This window comes from Nilaparvata lugens, unplaced genomic scaffold (assembly GCF_014356525.2).
Source record: "Nilaparvata lugens isolate BPH unplaced genomic scaffold, ASM1435652v1 scaffold4636, whole genome shotgun sequence".
In the NCBI taxonomy this organism is placed as follows: Eukaryota; Metazoa; Arthropoda; class Insecta; order Hemiptera; family Delphacidae; genus Nilaparvata; species Nilaparvata lugens.
This window is the reverse complement of record NW_024090732.1, coordinates 13,653-25,861: the sequence shown is the minus strand read 5'-3', so window position 1 is coordinate 25,861 and position 12,209 is coordinate 13,653. Positions and strand designations below refer to the sequence as shown.

Sequence of the window (12,209 nt, the reverse complement as noted above, 5' to 3'; positions counted from 1 at the left end):
AACGCCGTCCAATGCAAGTACAAGAACGCAAAACGGGACCAAGCTCTGCCTGATGAAAATATGTGGGACTGCTACACTTTCAAAACTTACCTCAGGTGAAGTGAAAAAGTACTCAATATCATTTATTGCTCTTCAATTTTTGTTCTCATTACGAACTGCTTGTTAATAATCACTTTTGAACAACTAAATTACGACATAGCAGTCAGACATTTATAAATAAAAGCTATTAGCTTCTACTCACATTTTTGGAGCGCTTTCGGACACTAGGCCCTTCCTCAACACTGTTTGACACTTCCGGTGTGTAATAAATAGTTGACCGAGCGAAGTGAGGTCTAAGATTCAAGTCGACGGTTTGGCATTTCTCTTAATGTTAAAATGTTAAAATGTTTATATATGTTGCGCATTTACGGCGAAACACTGTAATAGATTTTCATGAAATTTGACAGGTATGTTCCTTTTTTAATTGCGCGTTGACGTCTATACAAGGTTTTTGAAAATTTGCATTTCAAGGATAATATAAAAGGAAAAAGGAGCCTCCTTCATACGCCAATATTAGAGTAAAAATCAGACTATAGAATTATTCATCAAAATCAGCTGACAAGTGATTACACAGATGTGTGGAGAAGCCAGTCTATTGCTGTATTTCCATAAGGTCTATAGTTGTTCAATCAGGTACTTGTGGATGAGAATACCGCGTGAGGTCTACTGTTCACAGAACCACTAGTTATAGTAAGCTCCTACAACCCACGCTGCTTACTATGTATTCCACAACGGCAGTGTCAGTGTTGAGGAAGGGCCTAGTGTCCGAAAGCGCTCCAAAATAATGAGTAGAAGCTAATAGCTTTTATTTATAAATATCTGACTGCTCTGTCGTAATTTATTTGTTCAAAGTGATTATTCATTGATTGATTCTTATTGATTCATACAATAAGTACATCATCAAAATGATAGGGAGAGAAAAAATAAGAGGTAATCTTGTGCTATTCCTCTCCCAAATTTAGATAAGGTTACACATAGTCCGAAATAGGTTAGGTCTTGTAGTTGTTCACTTCACAAAATTGTTTTGTCATCACAGCTAAACGCTTCGACACAAATTTGTTGAAGCTATAGGTTTTTGTATTTCCAATTTAAGTTGTTTAATTTTTTTTCGCTGCTCTAGTTGAGCAAAATTTTATTATTAAAAATTGTCAACCCTTAATTATTTCCACGAAGTAGATTTTCAAGTTTATATTTGATAATATAAAAAATACTTGAGACCTACAAGTCTCTAAGAGATAAAATGTAGAAAAGTTTGCGGTGTGAAATTTTAATGAGAGATAAGGATTGTATTTGTGAGCATTTGTTGTATAAGATTGTATTAATGATTCTACGGTTTGATAATGTATGATAACTTGTTAATAATGTTTCCATAAAAAATCTCTATATGAATTATTGCTAGTAGAGAATTTTCTTCTCCCAATTTTTGTTTGTTTCAATTATTGCTTTCTATGATGACGAATTTGATTGCAGTTAGCAATCACTTTAATTGTGATATAAATATAATACTCATATTGTGTTTATAGAAAAAAATCTCAAATAGAGAAAATATAGACTATCAAATAGATATTTCCAATCCATTTCACTTGGAAAAATTCTATTAGATTCTAAAAATTCTTGTTTAGATTCTATCATTATCTTAACATTGACAACCACTATATATGTATTACCCAACAATTGAATCGGTCTGAAGAGAAAGGGAACATGTCAAAATTCAGAATTTTTCAGGGGAGAGAAAAAACTGAATACAGATAAAAGTATTGATAATTTCAAGATTGTTTTTTGTCATTAGGGTGCAAACTCTTTGAAGACAACCATTTTATTCCAGTATAAGCACTTATATAAGATTTATCCCTCAAAATTGAGTTTTTTGTTAACTTCCTTTTACTCATGATGATATTATAAATTATCACTCTTTAAGTTTTACAATTAACACCTCAACCGAAAGAAATCTAACCTCAAAGAAACGCGTGAATCAAAGCAGGTAACCTAACAATATAATAAAAATCACAACTGACAAACAGTTGATTCTCGAATGTTCGGGTTTGAAAGGAAACATGTGTGTCATGACTACAATAGTGCGGTCCACGTTATAATGACAGTATTTGATCAACTTTGGTTTTGCTATCCTAGTTTATCATTCGACAAAGCCGGTGGTACTATCCTTTTCTAGGCCCACAACGATGCCAATTAGTTTTTGACAGGTAGAAATATAATTAATTAATGCAGAGAATCGGTATCGCTATTCTGCTATCTTTATCCACTGCCATTATAACGTGGACCTCACTATAGTTCCCTTTCACTCCAGTACAGCAAAAATACGATATCTGTTTCTTGTATAAAGAGAATGCTGACATGTTCCCTTTCAGCTCCAATCGATGTATCCCACAGTAAACAACTCATTTCAACCATAAAAAATGAAAAATTTTGACATATGTTCCCTTTCTCCTCAGGCCGATTCAATTCCTATAAGAATCATTATTCAATAAACACATTACACAATACTTCATAACACATTAATTCACACTTTACTTAACACATTACATTACTAACATTAACACAATACTTCATCATGTTGGAGCTTAATTATTTTCAGAGCAATAGGACAAGCTGATATGTGGGACAAAATAATTTATCCTGGGATGAGAGAAAGCATAACTGGGACTCTATTAGCTGCTCAAGAACACATGGAACAGAGGAAAAACTGTTTTGAATTGTATGGGGCTGATTTCATGCTGACTGAAGATCTGGTGCCCTGGTTGATAGAAATCAATTCGTCTCCTTGCATGTCACCAACAACCAGTGTCACGGCCAGGATGTGTGCACAGTGCCTCGAGGATGTGATAAAAGGTGAGTCTTTCTAGTTTTAATTGTACCCTATCCTATAATATCAAGCGAGCAATTTCTGTTTATAAGTCTGAATGTCACCGGATATTGAAAACGGCTCTAACGTTCAAATTGGTTCAAAGACTAGTGCGGGGGTGGATGAGGTGCCTTGTAGTTTGTTGAGTGTCTGTATAGACACTATAGTGGAGCCATTGACATGTATTGTGAATAAATCATTTGAGTAGGGCGTCTTTCCAAGTGCAATTAAAACATCTAAAGTAGTTCCAATATATAAGACTGGTGATAAAAGTAAAGTTGAAAATTTTAGACCAGTGTCAATACAGAGTGTTTACTCGAAGATCTTTGAAATTGCCTTCTTAAAACGACTCATTCCATACCTGGAGAAAAGGAAATTACTAAATAACAGACAATTTGGATTCCAGAAAAACAAAAATACAACGGATGCCATATTTGACTTGTTAATACGAATATATGAGAATCTGGACGAAGTGGGTGAACAGATATGTATATTTTATGACATGACAAAGGCATTTGATCTTCTATCTCATGTAAACCTTTTGAATAAATTATCAAGAATGGGAATTAAAGGAAAACCTCTGAAATGGATAACCACTTACCTGGAAAATAGAAGGCAAATTGTCAGTATAAGACATTCAGGACATGATGGTATGACTCAAACTTATAAATCCACTATTTCGACAGCGATAAACACCGGGGTTCCGCAGGGGTCGAACTTGGGGCCAGTCTTGTTTCTGTTATATGTAAATGATTTACCTGAGAATATTACTACAGGAAATGTAGGCCTATGGCTTTTTGCAACGATATCAGCCACTTAATACAAGACCAAAATAATACAGCCTCCAAGTTAAAGCACAATCTGGTTTAAATGAAGTGAGAAAATGGTGTCATATAAATAAATTATGCTAAACAAATGGAAAACCAAAATTCTGCAGTTCTACAATAGGAAAAAAAGTATGAAAGTACTCCTCTCCTAAGATTGGAGGGATCTAGTGTGAGTGTGGTGGAGAGTACAAAATACTTGGGCGTATCCATATTGGACAACCTGGACTGGCGACTACACATTGAGAACCTATCAACAAGACTGACAGCTGTTGCTATATGATGCGCCGTCTTCAACCACTCCTAGATCGAGAAGTACTTATGGATGTTGTACTACGGCTGTTCATAGTATAATAAATTACGGTATACTATTCTGGGGAAACAGTCCACACATGGAAAGAATATTGCTTCTGCAGAAGAAACGAGTTCTAAGGACTATCTTCAAGAAACCATACCTCGCCCACTGTAGACCCCTTGTTTGTAGAGGATGGCATTCTAACACTACCTGCTCTGTTTGTTTTGGAAGCATGTTTGATGACTAGAAGGAAGCCAGATATTTTTTGAGCAATCAGCAAATCACCACTTCAACCACAGACGAAGAAACGACACTCATGTGACAGTGGTAGATCCAGACTGAGATCTCAATATGGACCAAAATATATCTGTGCTAGGATATACAACTGTTGCCAAATGAATTAAAGACCTTGGAAAACTTGAGTCGATTAAAAAATGAACTAAAAAATTCCTCACAACAAGACCATATTATAGTACCTATACAAGAATACATTGGGGAAAGAATCTCACCACACCGACACCAGGAACCACAAGGAAATTGAGCTCTACATTATGATGAAAAAATCTGACGACCACGGCGCATACGCGCTTCCAGTGGGAAAATATCAAGTATCAAGTATGGTCGTCAGATTTTTTCATCATAATGTAGAGCTCAATTCCTTGTGGTTCTGTGGGTCGTGTGGTGAGATTCTTTCCTCAATGTATTCTTGTAAACTATAATATGGTCTTGTTGTGAGGAATTTTTTTAGTTCATTTTTAAATTGACTCAAGTTTTAAATGATTTAAATGCTTTTTAAATGATGGGGGAAGGGACTATCAGGCACAGCCCAAAACAGTTTCTTCCCCGAATTTGATTTATACACTATAAAATAGTACAAAAAGTAGTTTATGTTTCATACACTTGTATTCAGGTCCAATTCCTATTCCAAACATTGAAAACAGAAAAGTTCAGTTTTGATTGTCTACAAACAAAATTGAATAACAAAATGACACTCACTAATCACTTAAAACTGTAATAATGATTACTTTGAAACTTCTGATATACTCTAATTTTGAATGATAACCCATGTCATGTCAACCAATCAGATATTTTGATTAAGTGATTGAAATTTCTAATTGATTAAAAGTCACCCAGCAGCTGAGTGCATGGCTAAGACAAGTTTCAAGGTTGAAGGAAAAATAAGTTTCAAGGTTGAAGAAAAATAACTTTTTTGGTGAATTTGGAAACATTGCGAAATATATATGTTTTTATTTCAAATATGATTATTATTTTTGATCAGTTATTATGAATAATTTAACCTTTTAAACCCTTAAGGTTTCTTATCTTTTAGGTAGTAGTGTTATATTTTACAGCTGGCTATACGTCAGTTTATGAATTTCGGGGATGAGATATTTTGATTTTCCACAGACGCACTCGCTCACTCACTTTTATTATCCACAGACAAAGTCTCAGCTGATTTTCTAAGTATGAAATATACTTATTAGAACCATCCGCCCTCGCCTACGGCTCTGGCGTAAACGTTTCTTTCTGTGCAGCAAACTGTCACTTTGCGCCTAGTTGCACAAATAATATTGTATATCTAGAGTGAAAAGTGCTGTTTTTTCTCCCTGAGGGAAAAGTTTGAAGCCCGAGGCGAAGCCGAGGGCAACAATTTTCCTGAGGGAGAAAAACATTTTTCACTCGTGATATACACAACATTTTTCCTCCACCTACATTTTTAAAAACTGCTAATAAAATATTTTTAAAACGTATGTGACCAACAATGTGTTACAACATAATCTAAAAGTAAACAGAAACAGCTGGCTTGTAATCACAGTTCTCCTCCGACAGCACTATCTGTCGGCTAAAGTTGTAACAACAATGACAGCCTCAGTTACCACTTGCTATGTTTTAACTTCCTGTTACAATTCATTATTAAAATTATTATTAAAATTATTAATTATTAAAAGTTATTATTCATCATTAGAAATTTGAATTTCCCGCTAATCATGAGAAATTTGAATTTCCCGCTAATCATGAGAAATTTGAATTTCCCGCTCAAATAGTAGCTCATTTGCTATTAGAAATGACCAGACTCCTACCAGGGCATCAGAAACATGCAAGAGGTACACAAAGTAGATCAGTGATGCGGGTTGCCTATGCTTTCATTGGAAGGCATTGAAAAACCTGCTACCTCTTCAAGTGTTCTAACTCCCTAGTACAGAATCAAAACAAACTAAAATACTACCAGGGCAACAGAAACATGCAAGAGGTACGACTGATTAGTTGGAAATTCAATTTCTCAGGATTTTTGTGACTACTGAGCTCATTGTATTGGATGAGAATTTGAACAGCACAGCAGAAAAAAGCAACAGGTAATGGATTCATTTTTCATGAATCCAAAAATTATTTAAAATTGCTGAAAACTCTCTATTTATTTTTGTAGATTATAAACTAGTATGATTCCATATAGAACGATATATTATGTTTGCTACAATATTTGTTAATATACCATATGTACTATTCTACACTAACAGCATATAGCTCCTATTTTGACTATCTGAAGTAAACATGTTTTGTAAAAAAAAATGAAATTAAAAAAATATGTTTTTCTTGCTGCATTATTTTTCTTGTGAGATCAGCTGAGGAACCCACACATGCACTCGCTCACTCACTTTCATTAGTACGGTAAGGTATCGACTGACGACAAAATTCCAGCTGTTTTTCAAGGCGTATTTATCCTTCTAATGTCCTTCAGCGAGTTATCCAGGGTTGAGACCTAGTGCAATCGATTTTCATATATAAACTACTTTCTTCTTCCAAATTCGTGAGAATCGTTAGAGCCGTTTTTGAGATCCGTCACATACAGATAAAATAAGATATATATGCTCGTTTATTAGTATAGGATATAAATAAATACCAACTATATTAATTGAATAGACTCGCTTAATATAATAGGATAAATGAAGTTAATTTACATGGTATTAATATTCTCATTGTAATTTACGACTCTTCATTTAGTAGTCATCTACTGTAGGCTACATACTAGAATCACCCTGAAGGATTGTTAATTTATCACTCATGTTTATTATTCCGCCCTTATATAACTGTTGACAATATTTGTTAGTCTCAAGATTACAGTATGTCTATTAAAAAATGTTATTTTTGGAAACTTTGGTTTTTTGGTTTATGATATTAGTTTAAAATATATCCAAATAATTCCATAATTATTGATATATAATTCCATGAATATATATCATGGAACGTTTTAAGAATGTCAGTTATATTATATTCAGACTGATTGTTGAGTTGTGGGTTGATACAAGAAGGTACTCTTTTCTTATTTTTAGATTCATGTTAATATTAACATTTATTCTGTTAATGTTGATACAGAGAGGTACTCTTTTCTTATTTTTAGATTCATGTTAATATTAACATTTATTTCTGTTAATGTTAAATTTAGACCTAATTGATTTTCTCTAAATATGTTCCAGTGTCTGTTAATGTTAAATTTAGACCTAATTGAATTTCTCTAACATATGTTCCAGTGGTTGTGGACAGACGACAAAACAAAATGGCTGATACTGGAATGTTTGAACTGGTGTATCGACAACATGTTGCTCCGCCTCAACCCTACATGGGCATGAATTTGACTGTGCGAGGCTCGAAGATACAGAGGAGCCCGAAAACAAAGCGAAGAAGGCGGCCTTTGGAGCCGATACAAGCTGAACCACACCACGAGACCATCGCACCGCTGGCTCCGTCTCGAGTCAAGAATTACATCGAGGATCTGTCGGTCGAACTGTCCAAGGAACTCGTGAAAACACCCCCCACCACAACATTCTCAAACGCAAACACACTTTCAGTGAAGCTGCCCAACTCGGTGAAAGAAATCAGTATGCCTAATTGTGACGTGGGTTTGTCCACTGAAGAATACGATTCTAGCAGCAGTGATCAGTCGGACTCTGAGAGTGAGGATGACGACTCTCAAACTGAATCTGGAAAGCCTCCGAACTCGTCGACGCTTCTTACTAATAAGACTGAAGATTCCGCCAAAATTAAACCTGAAAAAGAAAAGGACAAGGAGAATAACAGCATCAGTCCAACCGAAACAAATGTGAAAGTGAATCAGGTAAAGCAAGACACTCAAAAAATGTATGCCATCATACAGAAGCAACGCAATCTTTGTATGAAACTTCAAGATAAGTCTTCCGAGAGATCAGCTAAAGGACATCAACGTTGTGTCAAGTATGAACAGAGATGGAAAAATGTGTGTGAAACAGAGCAAAGTAAGGACTTGATACATGACTGGAAGTTGCGAGTTGACAAGACACGAGCAAGCTGCGAGGAAATGCTTCTCAAGTTGAAAGCGTTCAGAGAGAAAGATGTCACATGCAAGATCCACCGCGGCATTGATTGGCGGGCGGCTGATAACGAAACTGTTCAGGAGCTCGTCCAGAAACTCAGCAATCCCAAGAGAAAAACGTTCATGGACAGACTTCCTGTGGTATGCTCGAGGAAAACGATGAAGAAGTGGAATGCCAGTCAGAGCTCATCAACCTCCTCCAGCTCGAGTCAGCCTCCTCCTCCTCCTCTGCCCGGCTACCACGTGACGTCCAAGAACTCATCGCTGCCTCTGATCAGACACAAGAGTCGTGCTTCACTCAGCAAAGACACCGTGTACACGGTCGGCCTCAGACTCAGCTGCCAGAGAATGACGCCGTCTCCTAGAGAAAAGATAATCCTACCAATGGGCGTCGAACAATGTCATGCGATCAATTTGTCATCTCTGTCCAACACATTGTCTTCGAAATGTTGATAGTGATATGAATGTACCTTATCAAATATTATATCATGAATTACAGCTTATCTATGTATATAAAAGCGAAATGGCACTCACTCACTGACTGACTGACTGACTCACTCACTCGCAGAACTAAAAATCTACCGGACCAAAAACGTTCAAATTTGGTAGATATGTTCAGTTGGCCCTTTAGAGGCGTACTAAGAACGGATATGAAAAAAATTCCAAAGATACGCCCAAAATCTGCGTTTCTCCAGCGTTTTTAGCGTTTTCTCAGCTTTATCGAGAACAAATGAACAGAAAATGTTCAAATTTAGTACAGAAGCTCAGCTAGGGTGTAATAATGTTGTGTTAGAAGGAATTTGCAATATTAACGTCAAAGACACGCCCAAAATTAGCGTTTTTTTGCTTCTTTTCAGATTTATCGAGAACAAATGAACAGAAATTGTTCAAATGTAGTACAGAAGCTAAGCTAGGGTGTAATAATGTTGTGTTAGAAGGAATTTGAAATAACGCCAAAGATACGCCCAAAATCTGCGTTTTCCAGCGTTTTTTTGCGCTTTCTCAGATTTATCGAGAACAAATGAACAGAAAATGTTCAAATTTAGTACAGAAGCTAAGCTAGGGTGTAATAATGTTGTGTAGGAAGGAATTTGAAATAACGCCAAAGATACGCCCAAAATCTGCGTTTTTTTGCGCTTTCTCAGCTTTATCTAGAACAAATGAACAGAAAATATTCAAATTTAATACAGAAGCTCAGCTGGGGTGTAATAATGTTGTGTAGGAAGGAATTTGAAATAACGCCAAAGATACACCCAAAATTAGCGTTTTTCTGCGGATCCTCAGTTATTTCATCAAGTAGTAGACAGAAAATTTTCAAATTTGGTACAGAGGTGGTTTAGCTAGGGTCTAAAATTTTTTTGATGAGGTGACTTTAATATTTCATCAAAGATACGCCCAAAATCAGCGTTTTTCTCAGCTTTTCTGCGTTTTCTCAGTACTCTGACTTTCTGATGAAGCATATGCTCAAATGAAAAATGAAGGCGAGCGAAGCGAGCCCGCTGATCTCATTCTTAAACGATCCAGTCGGGGTCCAGGGGGCGGAGCCCCATGGCTAGACGGATATGGCGAGCGGAGCGAGCCTGACGGCTAGTTTCTATCATATACGAGTACATCCAAATTGAATACATTCAACATTCTAACAGTACTAAAGCATAATTCTTCATTAGGCCTATTGAACAGTTTTTAGGCCTTCATTACACCCATATAACAGGATAGGTATTACATTCTTGTAACTTATTTTCTATTCGAACACAGAGTGATATAAGATCTTATATCATTAGGTTTTCATAACATGAAAGAAACATCCATAAGATCAGGTTCTCTAGAATCCTGACTTTTTCATACCTTAAAATTATTAACATCTGGTGAGGGCTACTCTTAAGTGCCGGTTGCACAAAAGCCGGTTAAATTTTAACCGTGATTGATTCCACAAGAATCAATCAGAGAAGCCGTCTTTTCAAAAACCCCTTCTCTGATTGGTTCTGGTGAAATTAATCACGGTTAAAACTGAACCGGCTTTTGTTCAACCGGGCCAAATTACCCTCTTTCAACTTTTATTCACCACATGTTTCGAAATATTAATGCCATTTTCAAGTGAGTTTTATTGTTTGAGTTTTCAAGTATTCACCTTACCCATTCCATTTTTTTACAAATTACTGCTATTGAATAGTAATACCATAGAGAAACAATAGCGTAAGTAGATAGGGAATGGTATAGGGAATTTATGTCGCAACTTTTACTATTATCTCAAGCCGATTACTGTCGATTATTGTCAATTTGTATTGTTTTGTTGGGGTGAGAGAGAATGAACGGCACAATTTGAGAGACTACCAGCGTCACACAGCTGCATGGGAAAGAACTATGTGAACTATCGGCTTGGGATAACAGTAAAATTTACGACATAAACGCCCTATATATCATGGAATATCTACTTATACTATCGTTTCTCTATGGTAATACACTACAACATGTTCGTTGTGTGTGATTAGTTTAATTATGTGAAATTATAGGGTTTTGGAAGAAGAAATAGCATATTTGATGTACCTAACTAATTTGCATGAATATGTAACGATTCGCTAAGAATAGTTCAGAATACTTTAAAACCAATAACACAAGGTTTATTCTACCTACCTAAATAATGATTTTTTTACCTTTTTTGTCAGTAATTTTAATGTCGATGTGAGCGGAATGAAATGATCCCAGTGTTTCATTATTGGCATAATAATAATAATATCGAGTGACCTGGCTGGCTCAGGTCTGGTGTCAGAGTTTTCAGGTCGCAACTGATCAATTGCAGGGCCTCTGACATGACCTAACGACTGCTTTTTAGGCAGCCGGGACCGACGGCTTAACGTGTCTATCCGAAATATTATTGAATTTATGAAGTCAAGGTACCGTAAACCGTACTCTTGAAATTGAATGGAAAATAATTGATTGAAGTTATATGCCTATGCTATGGAGACCCACAAATTCGTTCACTAAAACAGTGAACACTTATTTAATCAATAAGTAGCGATTTTTATAAAATAACGTTTGCTGTTCATCTTGTGATCTATTGAGGTTGTGCATTCAATAATTTTTTTCAAAAAATATTTTTTTTCTTTTTCTAATCTATTGGACAGGTTCTTAGGACATAATCTATGCAACTGAAATATTTTTATCAGCTTCTGTTAGCTAACAATAGGGCTTCAAAAGTCACTTTTTTGAATTTTTATGCATTTTAAACTCCTTTTTCACATTCAATGTTCGTTCTATAGACTTCAAATTCATAGCAACTTGTAGCGCTGTTCTTGATGAATAAAGTTGATGCTTAAACTTCTTTTATAGACACAATAATAGCCGCTGGTATGTGTACCTTTAAAGCACGGTTTTACGCCTGCTATGCTCGGGCAGCAAGTGAATAGTACAGCTGAAGCGATCTAGCGGAAATAGTTTGTCCATAGAGCTAAGCGCTCGACGTTAATAGACTTCATTCCAGGTTCATTGATTAGTACAAGTTAATTGATAATTTGAGATTTCTATTGGCCTACATTCATAAATTAAAGAGTATTCTGGATTTCTGTAAGAAAATTTATAATCAATAACCAAATATTGTGTTACATAATACTATTATAACAGTCGTTATAATCGAGTTGCGTGACAGAGACTCGCATTTACTAAGGTGTATGTAATGAGAGGCTAGATATATTCAGCATGGAATCTTTATTTGTACAATCTACTCTAATGGAGCTAAATAGAACTATTAATAAATATTATTGGATATTCTGATAGGCGTGGTATGTGATTTATGATTTTTAAGATTATTGACCATGGATATAATATTGTATTGTTCCAATTTTAGTATAT

General features: G+C 35.6%; 1 protein-coding gene across 1 annotated transcript; it reads left to right on the top strand.

The window, feature by feature from the left end:
- Positions 1-6: 6 nt before the first annotated feature.
- LOC120355759 lies at positions 7-8,902 on the top strand. Its single transcript, XM_039444427.1, has 3 exons — positions 7-95; positions 2,633-2,886; positions 7,546-8,902. Exons 1-3 carry the CDS (start codon positions 61-63, stop codon positions 8,814-8,816), a joined length of 1,560 nt encoding a protein of 519 aa, XP_039300361.1. The 5' UTR covers positions 7-60; the 3' UTR covers positions 8,817-8,902.
- The last annotated feature ends 3,307 nt before the right edge of the window (positions 8,903-12,209 follow it).

Bases quoted from the DNA above. Each gene is read 5' to 3' on its own strand.
- LOC120355759 (XM_039444427.1), top strand. From the start codon at position 61: ATGTGGGACTGCTACACTTTCAAAACTTACCTCAG. The intron at 96-2,632 runs GTGAAGTGAAAA...AATTATTTTCAG, and splicing joins ACTTTCAAAACTTACCTCAG to AGCAATAGGACAAGCTGATA. The intron at 2,887-7,545 runs GTGAGTCTTTCT...CATATGTTCCAG, and splicing joins CCTCGAGGATGTGATAAAAG to TGGTTGTGGACAGACGACAA.